Here is a 15,469-nt window from a genome sequence, read left to right on the forward strand (position 1 = left end):
ACTCCATAGAAATATAAATGAAGCATTACTATAATAGAGCTTCTCTATCTCCATTTTAACTCACTAATCCACATTTTCGCACTTGAGTTTCTGCAAGATATAGGTATGGATAATTACATTGTTATTTGGACCTAATTAATTAAAACCACAAATTTATGTATTTTACTACTGATTTCATGATTTCTGCCACTTTTTTATTTTTTTTTGTGGTACGCGGGCCTCTCACTGTTGTGGTCTCTCCCGTTGCGGAGCACAGGCTCCGGACGCGCATTGGCAGGCGGACTCTCAACCACTGCGCCACCAGGGAAGCCCCGCCACTTCCTTTTAAAAGATCTAATTTTGAGACTACAAGTATCCTAGCATTTAACTAATACAGTGGTTGTTTGTGCACCTTCTCTCCACAAGATGAAGCATAAGGCTGCATCTTAGTCATCCTTACTTCTGACAAATACATATGGCCTGGCACCTGGCATGTATTCAGGAAATAATAATTGTGTGGGTGTATAAATGGATTGATGAAGAGTGGGCCTCTCTTCCAAAGTAATAGGAGCAAATGCATTCAGTTAGAAGCCTTAACCTCTAGTAATGGTTCCACTATTTACTAGATATGTATGTATTTTTGGGAAAGTCATTCACCCTCTATGAGTTTCAGTTTTCTTATCAGTCAAATGAGGATATCATTGTTTGCTTTATTAATTTCAGAAAAGCTTCAAGTGAGAACAAAAAAGTGTTTTGAAAACTAAAATATAAAAATATAATGGGTAATATTAATATTTGCCTTTCAGACTAATGCAAAGTATTTAGGTTTTCAGCTATTTCCCTTTTATACTTGAAGAAAGATTTTGTATCTTGAACCTGCTTGTCCTGCTAATTCTCTGGCTGGTTTTAGTCTTATATTTTATTTATTCTTTTATTATTTTAAATCTCACCAATGTTGATATGTTTTTGTTGTTTGTCCAAATGCCCAAACTGACAGATCTCTTCCATCCTTCTGAGATTATGTAATTCAGAATTTCTAGTTTATATCTTGGCTGAAGCTTCCTTCAAAGAAACTTAAAAAAAAAAAAAACCAAAAGAAGGCCCTTTCCTTTCCCTGACTTTTCCGGTTGTGTACTTTTCACAGGGTGTAGGAAGGGTGCAGTTTGGATTAGGTGATGGAGGAAAGGGAAGGAATGCACAAATTAAAAATTTTTCTAGGCACTGAATATAAAATTTTCTAAAGTGTCTGGCCTTTTTTTGGTATATTATTTACTATTTAAACTAATTCTTTTTTTTTTTTTTACTTAGTACTGTTATCATACTTCTTTCCTTTTAAAAAAATTTTTAATTCTTTTCCTTTTCTTTTTAAATCATCTCACAAAAGTTGTGACATCATTACCATCACAGGCATAATGCACAGGTCTAAGGACACCGTTTACTATAACTGCATCAAAACTGAAAGCAAAGGAGAGAGAGGATAATCTTATAACCCAGGAAGCTACAGGTAATCTTAGGACAAAGCATCTCTTAGCTGATTCTTAACTAAAAATTTAAATAAACTGATAAAAAAAATTAAGGCTGTTTCAAGGAGCCTTTTTCTTTTTAAGTACATACATTTATGTCCTTCCCCAGAACTTTCATCTGCAGCATAGGGTTCTGCTTTGAAATACATGTACTGTATTTCTCCCCTACTCTTGCCACTCTCATCATATTCACTGTCCGTTCCGGAGTCTTCTTCTGCTGTATCCCATGTCTCCTTTTTCCCTTCATTCGCTTTAGTTCTTCTACTACTCGTGATGCTATGAGAGTCAAGTCCATTAGCCAAAGGGATTTGAGCATTATCTGCATTGCACAAAGTATCACTGCTATGACTTGAGCTAAGAATATCACTGTCCACTGAACTTGTACTCCTGTCATTATTCACATCTGAATCTGATCGTTCTTCAGACTGAAAATTTTCAGGATCGGAAGTCTGAATATGCTGTTCAAGTTCTCTATTATCCACTGAGGCTGAAGAGTCCCTCTCATTGAGAGGTGATTCAATGTTTTCAAAGTCACTTGTCTCAGTACTTTTGCTGCTGTCCCCATTATCTCCCTCCTGCTGCTGTTGCAGTGACAAGCTTTTGAGTTTTTCAGTGCTTTCTTCTAGAATAGCTTCCACAGACTTTAGACCCCCTGCAGGTCCTTTGACTCTTTCACAGTCATCATCCACATTACCAGAGTCACCCCCAGCTTTCTGGTATGCTGTCCTTTTGGAATAAGATCCTGGAGATTGTTCAGGTAACAAAACAAATAATCTGATTGTATTTGCATGCCGATCCAGGAGTTTCCATAAATGAGAGTCTGTAAAGGCCATCTGGTAATCCAAAGTCTCAGAACTTTCAACAAACACCTGAACAGTAAGTCAAAGGGTTATATTACATCATTAATTTTGGTGACATTCTCATTCATTATAAGAATAATATCGCATCAGTATAAGACAGTGCACAATAAATTATAAAAGTTGAGATGATAATGTTTCTAAAGGACACGCCCATTGTTTTTGGAGACTAAATAAAATAAATACTATGTTCATATGTCTTTGTAATTAGCCATAAAACTGCTAAACAAATATCTTGTTTATCGGAAAATGTATGAAAACATCTTGGGAATGCAACACCAAAATCCAGGTTATATAAAAAATTTAATGGACAAATGACTTGATTCTAGAGCAAATTAATTGCAAGGAAACAAACATGTAAGGAAATCTTTAGATTAAAATAAACTTGAGAGATATTATGGACTTTATTTAGATCCTGATTTGAACAAACAAATCTTACTGAAAAAAAATTTTTTAAAGATAATCAGGGAAATTTGAATATTGACTAGGTATTGGTTGATATTAAGGCATTTCTGTTAGTTTTTTAGGTATAATAATGTAATTGTGGTTATGTTTTTAAAAAGAGTTCTCATCTTTTAGAAATATAAATTCATATTGCTTGTAGATGAAATGATATGATGCTGGGAATGTTTTTCAAATAATCTGGGGGAAGTAGTTAAATATACATGAACAAGACTTGATAATTATAGAAGCTGGGTGATACGTACATAAGGGTTCATTACACTATTCATGCACTTCTGCATATGTTTGAAATTTTCCACAATAAATTAAAAAAATGAAATGCATATACATAAATCAGGCAATTATGAGTAGTATTTTGAATTTTGCATAAAAAGATTATTATTCAATAAATGTTATAAATCAGGACTATCAGCTAACTATTTAAAGAAAAAAATAAAGTTAGATCCCTCCCACTCCTTACCCTAAAACAGTATTAGGGTGGATTGGCGATTTTAATGTTACACACAAACACCACACAGAAGTATTGGAAGAAACTAGGGGTGAATAAAAATTACACATCAGAATTAATAAAATACAAAAAAAAAAAAAACAAAGAGGCTAAATATGATAAAAGACCAAACTGCCCTAAGATGAATGAGACTGGAAATGGTGATAAATAAGAAAGACAGCAAATGAGGAAAATTTGATACAATTTATCCAGAGTAAACCAAAGGCATTAGGAATAAAAACATAGGAAAAATGATAAATGATGGAACACATAATGATATCAAGAGATAAAACAAAGAGATCAACATGAACTTTCTCTTTTCTTACAGAGATAAATGAGTAGGAAAAGGGAATAATGTGGGGTGAATCCAAGATAGTAATTTTCTCCACACTAGGCATGCTTCAGACTTTCACCATGAAGTACTGCTTTATGGGAGAAGCTCAAGAATGAACAAAATTCAGAGAACATAATCATTGTGACCAGAACTAGTCATGAAGGCTCCACCAAAGAAGGAGGACTAATCTTGGGCTTGAAACAAACTGTAGGAAGAGGGGGAAACACTCCAGGAGGGGTGGTGCATGAACAAGGCAAAGACGAGAGCCAGCAAGACTGACTGAGAAGACAGAGAAGCAAGATGTGACCTGACTACAAAAGGAGGGTAATTATTGGGAGGATGTGAGAACCCAAAAAGTAAATTTCAGACAGATGGTGAGTGGCAGCATAGAAAATAGTCATGAAAAAATAAAAGACATACCTTGTTACTTCTAAAAAACCCTTCAGCTTTCAGGGTTTTACTGGGCACAGTGAGAAGACGCAAATCATTGTAGCAGCGTTCCAGCACTATTCTCATTGTTTCAGCAGGTAAATAGATGGCCTATAATGAAAGTAATTTAATTAAAAAGTGCTCTTTCAAGAATAATTCTGCTTGACTTGGAAATATGGGAAAATGAGACACTGCTGAGTTCTTCTTAAAAATAGCAGAAAGAAAATTAAGAGAAAAATAATCTTAGTAGAGGTTTACAAATTTTTAAAGAATCTATGGGAAAAATTATTAGTCCCATCCATTAATTATGATGTAAATTAGGAAAACAGAGTATCACTTATAAATGTATGCTCTGAAACTATTTTAAAAGTAACAATTTTTCACTGAAAGTTCTATTTCTCCCAAACTCATGAAGTAAATGAGGTGATTTGATTCCAAAGAAACTGAGTAACTGACTTTGAGAACTGATGTCAAACCAACACCTGTTTAACTTCTTGACTTTGGATGAGTTCTTCTGTATTCTGTGAATAGTTGTTAATACTTTTTTTACTAAATCAATTGTCTTCTGTGTAAAATGAGATTAAATTAGTAGGTAAATTTTAAAGTTTTCTAAAATTCCATGTCCTAAATTTTTGGTGTTATTTTATAAATTTCTCATGAAATGAGCAGATAAAAATAATTTATATTTTATAAAACATGATTTGTTTTACAGCTAATGATAACTAATTCTCAGGCATCCTTGTTATACTTTAAACACTATATTTCTTGGCATCCTGTTTTCTCACTGTCTTTATTCTTAGACACATTTTTCCCCAACAAAATTATCAGCTTCTTCAGGGAAGGAAATGCATGTGTTTCTTTTGTACTACCTCAGTGCTCATATTCTAGATTAAACTGTAATACAGAGCAGTTACACTAATGCTGTCTTTTTATAAGTAATTTAATCATAAACTATGACTTCACAGTATGATTTGTTTCCTCCAATTATTACTTTGGCAAATTGCTGGAAGTCATTTTTTTCAAACATAAAAATAATTAAAAACGAACTTCTATATAATACTTTACAATTTTTTTTCCCACAAAAAGAGCATTTATTTGTTTTGTTCATGTTCACAACAACCCTGTTAAAATAGGCATTAAAAAACCCCAGATGAGATAAAAGACAATACTACCATAAAATGAATGAATGGAAACTGGAAGTTCCTTGACTTGCGATTTCTGAACAATTTCGACCACACCAAGGGAATCTTAACCTGGGGTTAATTTTGCCTATGTTTGTGTGCTCAATGTTCTATAGTGTACAAGACCCCTGAAAGGATAATAACCATTTCTCTAGAGTGGAATAGTTTTTTTGTCTAAGGAAATGTGAATGTTTCGTCATCGTATTTTTCCAGTTCAAAAATTCTGAATGAGCCTATGCTATTTACCACTAACTCACATAATGTGGCTAATATTTGATTCATCACCTTTCTCTTCTACTTCTATTCATCTATCACTGTCTTTCTGGTTACCCAAGAGTGAAACTCCTTAGGTCTTCTGTGCTCCTGCCTTGCTCCAATGTTTACCAATCACAAGTGCTGCCAATTCTATTTATATATTCATTCTTACAATCGCCACTTCTCTCATTTCTGGTCATAACGCCTTCATCTGAATTATTTCAACAACCTCCTCATCTATGTTCCTGAGTCCTCCCTCAGTCCACTGGGAACACTAGTCTAGTGTTGCCAGAATTATCACGCTATAGCAGAGCTCTCATCATACCACTGCTGTACTTAGAAAAATAACCAACCTACTTCCTACTGTTTACGTTAAACAGGGCCCAAACTTTTGAGTTTACATTTAAAAACCCTCCATGAGATAAAGTGAACTTGTTTTCCAGGCACGTACTTTACAATGATCCAGCCAAGCACACATATCATTGCTATGTGCACTTGCTTCACACTCCTTACCTCCACGCTTAAGTCAATCTGTTTCTTCCATATGCAGCATCGTTCTCTCCTAACCACAGTTGTCTCCTAGCTATAAACACTGGCTCCTTGAGGTAAATATTGGTTCCTACATCTTGTAACTATCACATAGTGCTTTGTACACAGCAGGTACTTAAAAATATTCATTGACCAATTTTAAAACTTACCTTTGAAATAAGCTGTTTGAACTCTGTAACTGTTTGATTTAAGTAAGCTCGAACAGTGATAGGAGCAGCTACAGATTCTGCCTTTAGATCAACAACATGAACCTTCACCATCACTTCTGTCCCATTGGAAAAACATAAAAACCCAATTGGAGGTTATTTTTTAAAAGGTATTTCACATGAGCAATGCATTCTAAATGTGTTTCTAATAGATGGCAAAGAAAATATTTTTCTAATTATCAAGATGGTAGATGTATATGTTATACATGTTAAAACTTTCACAATTTATCACATTACAAATATATATAAAGAAATAAAAAATGAAGCTAATAAAAAAGTTCTTATAGATCTCTTTAAAAAATGACAAAAGTCAAAATGTGACTTTTAAAAATAATTGCTTTGTTTCCTTATAAAACATTAACACCACTGCCAAATTTATCAAGCATATTAAAAGTACATACCCAAAGTTCCAAAATACAGACCAAAACCACAACACTAAATAAATGTAAATAACTAGAGAATGCACAACAAATACTAAAGGGGACATAGCAGCCCTACTTGCTTTTGACAACCTTCATTAAACAATTCAAGACCTTGTTCATAATCAAAGACGACTTCTTCTCAAAATAATATTCTCTATATCCTATGGAAATTTCAGCAGAAACCCTTTGGATTACATGTTTGTTTTCTGACTTAAATTCTTCATGTTACAATTTATTTACTTATTATTTTATTTTATTTATTTGGCTGCATTGGGTCTTTGCTGCTGCTCGCGGGCTTTTCTGTAGTTGTGGTGAGCGGGGGCTACTCTTTGTTGCTGTGCGTGGGCTTCTCATTGCAGTGGCTTCTCTTGTTGCGGAGTATGGGCTCTAGGCATGCAGGCTTCAGTAGATGCAGCATGCGGGCTCAGTACTTGTGGCCTGCGGGCTCTAGAGCACAGGCTCAGTAGTTGTGGCACATGGGCTTAGTTGCTCCATGGCACGTGGGATCTTCCTGCACCAGGGATCAAACTTGTGTCCCCTGCACTGGCAGGCAGATTCTTAACCACTGTGCCATCAGGGAAGTCCCCATGTTACAATTTAAAGCCATCTTCTCCTCTCCTATTTTCAGGAGATCATTATATAACTTAACTTTTAGTCACCAGAAAAATAAATGATCTTCAAACATTGGATTTAGTAGATAGTTATTCTCCAGCTTAACTGTTTTAATCTCTTATATGTAGTATATGTCAATACTCCATTTTCCCCCAAATGTTACTAATCTAAATCTGAATAAATATTCTGCTAAAGTCTTGATTATTAATGAATAAAGGAGATTACTTTACAAGGTTTACAATCCACAATGACATTTAGGATTCTCTTTTTAAAAAGTGGGTTTTTTGCTGACCCATGTTATATTTTTATCATAGTTTTTACAGTCTAGTTCAAAAATAATCTGCAGACACTTCCTTGGTGGTGCAGAGGTTAAGAATCCGCCTGCCACTGCAGGGGACATGGGTTCGATCCCTGGTCCAGGAAGATCCCACATGCCGCAGAGCAACTAAGCCTGTGCGCCACAACTGAGCCTGCGCTCTAGAGCCCACAAACCACAACTACTGAGCCCGCGTGCCACAACTACTGAAGCTCACATACCTAGAGGCTGTGTTCTGCAACAAGGGAAGCCACTGCCATGAGAAGCCCACGCAACGCAATGATGAGTAGCCCCCACTTGCCACAACTAGAGAAAGCCTGCGCGTAGCAACGAAGACCCAACGTAGGCAAAAAACAAAAAAAACAAAAAATCTGCAAGAAAATGCTCCAAAGGGACTCTTTACAGAGAGAGCGGAGTCTGACTAAAGGAGCTCTTGAAAGAATACCACACTTAATCTACTTTGGAAAGAAGAGCCTTCATAAAAAGGAGGTGTATAAGATCCACAGAAGAACAGAATTTGAGTTATGAAACCATTACCATAATAAGGTCTTCAAGGAGACCCTGAAAAAGAGACTCTACTTCTGAGACTTTATGGGAATATACCAGGGTCTTCTCTATAAAAAGAGAGAGGCTGGGGCAGGCGCAGAGGTAGGGAGGGAGGACGATTTAGTACTGGAGAAGAAAAAAAAATCCCACTGAAGACTATAAGCCAGTAGTTTTGTTGTTTGTTTCTTAAATTTTGTGTATAGCTTTTTGGAAAGTAATCTAGAACTTAATTCCAGGTTTGTTGCTGACTACTTCCCAACCTATCAGAATTATTCTACATTTTAAGAACATGTAAAAAATTTAAAAATAATTTCTACAAACAAAAACTTTCTTATGAATATTCTAAGTCCTTTACAACTCAGAATACCATGAAATTCCTTACCTCCGGGTTTGTAAGACTGGAAAACCTGATCGGGTCTTCTTGTCTCCAACAGCAGATCAAACATGTATGTTGACTTGACTCCACCCAGTAAAAGTCCCATTGGTGTATCTTCTTCTCCTTCATATGATCGTTCAAGATAATCATGAAACTCATCATATTTAACAAGACGACAGCAATCCATAGGTATCACCTCTTCTAAATCCATCATCTAAAAGAATATAACATCCGAGGAAAAAGAAAAAGAAATATATAGTATTGATATTTTAGTCTGATGTGTAACTGTACTAACAATAGGTCCTAACAAACAATAAAATCCATATATTTACGATTTGCATCAAAGCTCAAAGGCACGACTTAAAGGGTATTTTAAAATAACCATAGTTCATTATCCCTCAAATTATACGACCTATGCACTAACATATTTTAAAGACTTTTTTGTTTTTACAAAAGTTAACATTCTAAACTTTAGATGTACTCAAAATTAATGCACTGTAAGCTATTGCTTTATAACCAGTCAGCTGGAAACATGAGGGGAAAACAACCAACTAGAACATGCATCTTTTGTTATCTTAATACAATTTGGAGAAAAACTGGTAATTAACGTATCTAGTAATGATCTCCCTAAGCAAGGGAGGATAGCATGCCTTGTAGAGACACCACAAAGGTCATAGCTTCTGTCTCCCAAGTGCTACCCGACTCCTCTCTGAACCATCCCTTTCAATCTTAGCCTCCGGAACACCAACAAATTGGGCACAGGAATTTCTGTCAAAAATTTTCCCTCTAGTACATGTCACTAGTAGATGGCATACCCTGGATGCAACATCACTTTAAGTGGGAGTTGAACCTCCTGGAGAAACATAGTAGGATTGCTTAGAAGTATTCAATACTCATCTGAGGTTTGTGATTACAACTTTAAAGAAAGCATTACTGTAAGCCTTGGTATGTCCCCATTGCCCTCTACTCCTCCATCCCTCACTTCCCACAAATGGAGCTTTATTTTTCTTATATAAGATCGATTTATTTCTCTTTTCTATTTCACTCTTTACATTTGTGAAATTAAACTTTCTATTTTTTAAGACAAGATTTTTTTCTTCCTACATTAAAAACTGATAGAATATAAACTACCCTTAGTGCTATCACTGATTGACCTTACTGTGTAAAACTGTTTAAAGACATTTTCTCCATTTTAGTTTAATTTGGTTTCACTATTGTTTTGCTTGCAGTCCACCATTATGTTTAACGGATTTTTACTTTAATCAGGTGAACCCATAGCCATTCATCCATTTTATTATTTGTTCATTCATTTATTCATTCACATACCCATCCAATTTTTTTTTCCCCCTCCAATTTTGACTCTCCTGTTTACCAGGCAAAAGTAGTGGAAATGCAACTGTGAACAAAACCAGAATACTCTTCACCCTTGTAAGTGCTTACGGTTTAGTGAGGGACATTAATTAATTAAAATAGTCACACAAATGTAAATTTTCAGTACTGATAAAGTGCTATGAAAGACCAGGTACACAATACAAGTTCTCAAACTGTGTGTGTCTAAAAACCACTTGAGGTACCTGTTTAAAATGCATAATCCCAGGTGCCAAAACATAAGTTCAGATTCATTTGCAGGAATTTGTTTTTTAATAGGAATGTGATTCTGGTGCAGGTTGTGCTGGATCACACTTTGAGAAACAATGCCAGCTATCTTGTGAATTATTTTTACTTCTTTCATTGGTTCTACATATAATTATAAATGAAATGAAGTAGTATGCAATTTTTTCTCTAGGTAATGACTGTTTAACGTTAGTCAAATGATGTTAATGTTTACATGGAAAGGGCAAAAAATTCTGTCAAGTATAACAGATGACATTTAGAATAATCCGGTTAAAGAATGCTTCTTTTTCTATTTGCCTTTCAAAACGCACTTATAAATTTGCATTATTCTTAGAATAAAATGCAAACTTCTATTCTTACACAGCCTTTAATTGCATTTTATGTGCCTCTATTCTCAATCAAGATGATCTAAACACAATGCACCTTTTTTCAGCTTCTTAATCATGTACTTCCTCACCTCAGTTTTTACACATGCTGTTACCTCTACTTAAAGTACTCTTCCCCAACTTCTTGCACAGCTGTCTCCTCATGGTTTAAGTCTCAGATTAAATAACCTTAATATACTACTGAATTACTTTGTGGCATCTAATAAGATATTTGAAAACTGTGGTGTTTAAATATTTTTTGTCTGTTTTTTTCCCCAGTGGGATTGTAAACTCCAAGAAGGCAGTGAGCCTGTTTTGCTCACTCTGGTACCTCTAACACCTCATGTGGTCTTGTTCACTCAAGTTCTCTAATGCATCATATAGCAGACACTCAATAAATATCTGCTAAATGAATATAAAGAATAAATAAATATTTTTGTTTCTAATTCTATTTCTGAGTTTTAGAAAGCTTTAACTGGCTTTCGGAGTGAGAAAGTTCTCAAAAGCAATGGACCACATTCCAGAGAAGAGGTGTAAACTATACTCTTTAAGAGACATAGGATTTAAGTGGGCTATCAAAGCTACTGCAAGTGCTTATATTACTACTGACTATAATAAAAACTTGGGAAAATGTTAATGCTGTTACGTAAAATATCAATAATTAAATGCCAACAGTGCAATTAAACATACCTTATAAGCCATTTCTACTGCTTCCTTTAATGTCTTATCCTTATGAACCTCCAATTTATTTTCCATCATCACTTGTTTCACAGGATGCAAACAGAATAATTTTATCTAGAAAATGTAAAATATCATCATTAACTCAACAGGTCATAAATCGAACTTACTTCTTTTGTAGACAGTATTCTTTCCTAATAGTCAAAAATATTATAATTAAACAAAAAACATAATTGGGATCATTCTCCGTCTATCTATCTCACTTAATAATTGATACTGTCTCATGTTATAAAAAAATTCAAAATCATTAATTTTAACTGTATGTTTCTTTATAAGCATGTATCACAATTTATGTAATCACTCTCCTACTGATATATATTCAAGTTGTTTCCAATTTTTCTGTAATTTGGAAAATACTGTGGAGAATGTCCTTGTGGTCAAAATTTTTACCACATCTGTCACTATCTCATTAGGTAATATTTTCTTAAGAGAATTATATAAAAGAATATGAATTTGCTTAAGGCTCTTGATAAATCCTACTGAAATTCTAGGAAGAAAGGTTTTATCAATTTATACTTGTAGCAGAATGTTACAATGTTCATCTCACTGTAACCTCAGCAGCACTGAGCATTATCACTATGTTACTGGTTTTTTGTTTTTTTTTAATAAATTTATTTTTGGCTGCATTGGGTCTTTGCTGCTGCATGCAGGCTTCTCACTGCGGTGGCCTCTCCTGCTGCAGAGCACAGGCCCTAGGCACACGGGTCCCAGCAGCTGCGGCACATGGGCTCAGCAGTTGTGGCTCACCGGCTCCAGAGCACAGGCGCAGCAGCCATGGTGCATGGGCCCAGCTGCTCCGTGGCATGTGGGATCTTCCCGGACCAGGGATCGAACCCACATCCCCTGCATTGGCAGGCAGACCCCCAACCACTGCGCCACCAGGAAAGCCCATGTTACTGGTTTTTTATGCATAAAATGAAATCATTTTACCTCAGTAATATAGTTGGTTATACTGTTTAATGATCATGATGGCATAACTATCTACAGAATCAACCCAATGAGTCAGTGATGAGAACTGCAGTTAAGCAAAGTTCAATAGCACTTTTTAATTAAAAGTAAAATTAGGAAATCTAACCTTGCATGTATTGCGCTCAATTTCTCGTTGCCTCTTTTCTTGTTCTTCCAATTCTCTCTCTCTCTGCACCAAATTTTTAATATGTTCTGGATATTCATCTACTTCTAGAAATTCTATTAATAGTAAAAACAGGGTAAAACAGTGCCACTGAGACTGAGCTTCCTTTATTTAATTTTGTTCTACTATGTTCCCAGAGTATACACTTCTACTATAGCTGTTATCAAAATATATCCCAATTACATCAATCTTTCAACTTGGAACATGAGCTTCTTCCAGACAAGGGTGAAGAGGCAGTTGATAATGACACATGGTTAGGTCTCAAAAAAGCCATATCTTTATCTGTATACCTCTTGGCTCCAGACAACTCTGGTATGTAAATTAAGATTTTTAGAATGAAAACGCCTCCCTTAAACTTGAAAATAAAAGCACTTCTGATTTCAAATAGTGCTATCACCATCAAATTGTATAACCCTGGGCAAGTTTACTTCTCCAGACCTTGGTTTCTTCAGCTTATTAACTGCACCTTACCACATAGAGTTATTACCTGGGATATAAGGAAATGTAATAAATACTGTTGATGCTCTACTACTACAAATGGTATTTATTTGTTTATTATTATTCACTAATATGATTCTCTTTCCTTTGTTCTCAAAGTAGTCTTTTAGCTGCCTTCTAATCAAAGAACTTCATATGTAACTCAAAGTATTCGAAGTGACAGTATGAGACTATAACACTGTTTAATAAAGCCAATGATTGTTAGGCATTAAATAGGGAGAACAATTTATATTTTAAAAAAATCATGCCTCTGTGGAAGGTAAAAATCTACTGTTTACAGAAATGAGCTCCAATTTAAAAAATATTCCATATCATACATACAGTGCCCCTTGGTGCTTCACCACAAAACTAGAGCTGTGGGGAGCGGATAAAAGAAAGCTGAGTTACTGTACTACATGAAATATCTGGAATGCTGGGTGTCACAGAGGATACACAAACTAGAAACCTCGCTCTGCCTCCAGGTAGCTATGACCTTGGACAAATTACTCTTTAGGGTATAGTTTCATTATGTGTAAAGTAGAATGAATACTTCTACTCTGAAATCTCTGTTCTGAAATGACTTATTATAATTTCCTTTTTTCTTTCCTATAATTACACAGTAAATTATTGAACAGCCTCTATATGACAGACCCTATATTATATCATTGGTGAAAAGATAAATAAGTCCTAAGCCTTGCACCAACTGAATTCACAATCTGATGAGAGTTTACGAAAATGTAAACAAAAACATCAGACTGCTTAAAATAGATTTACTCATAGTATAGTAGTTTCTAAACAAAGGAAATATATTGAAATCAAAGACAATGATTATATTAATTGTGAAAAGAATATGAGCAAACACATCACCTGTGTATATATCGTATGCACACACACAAACACACACACATGCTTTATACACCTGTGTGCAAATACTATCTCAGTCACGATCAGAGTTACCAAGAAAACACAGGAACTGTAATTTTTTAAAGTAGCAGTTACGAAAGGAAAAAAAAAGGCAAATCCACATGCTTTGTATACAGGATTATTTTTAGGATTCCTAATAAAATTAAAATCTAATAAAGGATGCATACTCGACTCATAAAACTTTACTTGCTTTTTAAGCAAATAAGCAAAGATGTTTAACTCTAGTATGACACTAAATGCTTAAAATTTTATCTCATTTAATTTTTTATAATAATCCTATAAAATACTATAATTATTCCCATTTTACATGTGTGGAAAGTAAGACTTAGAAAAGTTAAATAACTTGTTCTGGGACATGCAGATGGTGAGTTATGGCTGCTACACAGATCTGGAGACTATCATCACTGCACCAAACTACATATAATACAATCTTACTGCAACTAAATATCCAACGTATGCAATGCAGAGTAAGTTTTGTCTCTTAGTGTATTAAAAAATAGTTCAACTTTTTTCCAAGTGCTTTTACCAGTTGGTATTATCTCATAACAGTCTTTATAATTAATTCTTCCACACATTAAAAAAATTTAATTGTCCTATCATTTAAAAGTAGTTATCTGGGTTTATAAAACTTGCAAAAAAACTGGTTTATAACACAGATTAAAATCAAGTAACTATATGTCAACATACTTGCATTTCTTGCTGGGTCCTTCAGTCTATATATCAGCATATATGCATTTGTGGAGCTAGTAAAATATAAAAAAGATTAATAGGGACAAAAAGTAGATTGTAAAGATTCCATTTCCTAGCATCAAATATTTATTTTAAATAGTAGTTTTTTTGTTGTTTCAAACAATTAGAAAATCATGTAGCTGTTCTTGTACAGGTTCAGATTTAAACGTTCTTGAAAAAAAGGAGACTACTTTGCTTTTACCGACATATTTATGAGAAAATCCTGTATCTTTTCTTGGTAACGTAGTAAAATCTTCAAAAAACCTTTGTCCTAGAATGAGTACTACAGGTAAGTCAGGAGTCAGCAATTTTTCTCTGGAAAAGGGCCAGATAGTAAAAGTCATAGGCTTTGTGAGCTATTCTGTGTGCTAAAACTACTTAACTCTGCTGTTGTGTGGGAAAAGATCAACATACAGTATTTAAACAAATGAGTATGATGGTGTTCCAATAAAACTTTATTTCCAAAAACTGAAGGCAGGCTGAATTTGGCCCATAGGCTATAGTTTGTTGACCCTTGGGTTAAACCTTTTTAGTGATTAAAAAAATGTTGAAAAGCTGTAAATAATTCTAATTTATAAACAGAAAAACTTAGGAAGTTATTTACCTTGCAAAAGCACTGGAGTAATAGCCTCTGCTTCCTGAAGATCCACCATGTGTTTTCTTAATGTCCTCTTGTGTTATCTAAAAAGTTGTAACATTACTTACTTTTTTGGTAAGATCTATAACACCATTACCTTTATGTCAACATGTAACCCAAGTTTTAACCTCAGAGTTAAATGGACCACACAGATAACAGTTCACAAAATGTAATCATAATCAGTGGCTACTAATGGCCAATCTTTTCTAGTGCTCTTAAATAGACAGCCCATGTGAAGGCTCAGGGCAAGAAGAAAACTGGGAGTCTAGCTCTGCAAACACTAAATAAATTTGGGCTCTGCAAGCCCAAAATAAAACAA

General features: G+C 34.6%; 1 protein-coding gene across 3 annotated transcripts in view; it reads right to left on the reverse strand.

Moving 5' to 3' along the window:
* The window catches only part of USP47 (ubiquitin specific peptidase 47), a 120,837-nt gene that overhangs the window by 11,420 nt on the left and 93,948 nt on the right, over positions 1–15,469 (reverse strand). For all 3 annotated transcript variants that reach the window (XM_060159654.1, XM_060159655.1, XM_060159656.1), the window contains 8 exons: positions 15,118–15,194; positions 14,472–14,527; positions 12,327–12,439; positions 11,204–11,308; positions 8,541–8,748; positions 6,206–6,321; positions 4,063–4,182; positions 1,594–2,371 (listed from right to left, as the gene is read on the reverse strand). In XM_060159654.1, the coding sequence (XP_060015637.1) occupies positions 1,594–2,371; positions 4,063–4,182; positions 6,206–6,321; positions 8,541–8,748; positions 11,204–11,308; positions 12,327–12,439; positions 14,472–14,527; positions 15,118–15,194 (1,573 nt within the window). The remainder of the gene's footprint in view (positions 1–1,593; positions 2,372–4,062; positions 4,183–6,205; positions 6,322–8,540; positions 8,749–11,203; positions 11,309–12,326; positions 12,440–14,471; positions 14,528–15,117; positions 15,195–15,469) is intronic.

This window comes from Lagenorhynchus albirostris, chromosome 9 (genome assembly GCF_949774975.1).
Source record: "Lagenorhynchus albirostris chromosome 9, mLagAlb1.1, whole genome shotgun sequence".
NCBI lineage: Eukaryota > Metazoa > Chordata > Mammalia > Artiodactyla > Delphinidae > Lagenorhynchus > Lagenorhynchus albirostris.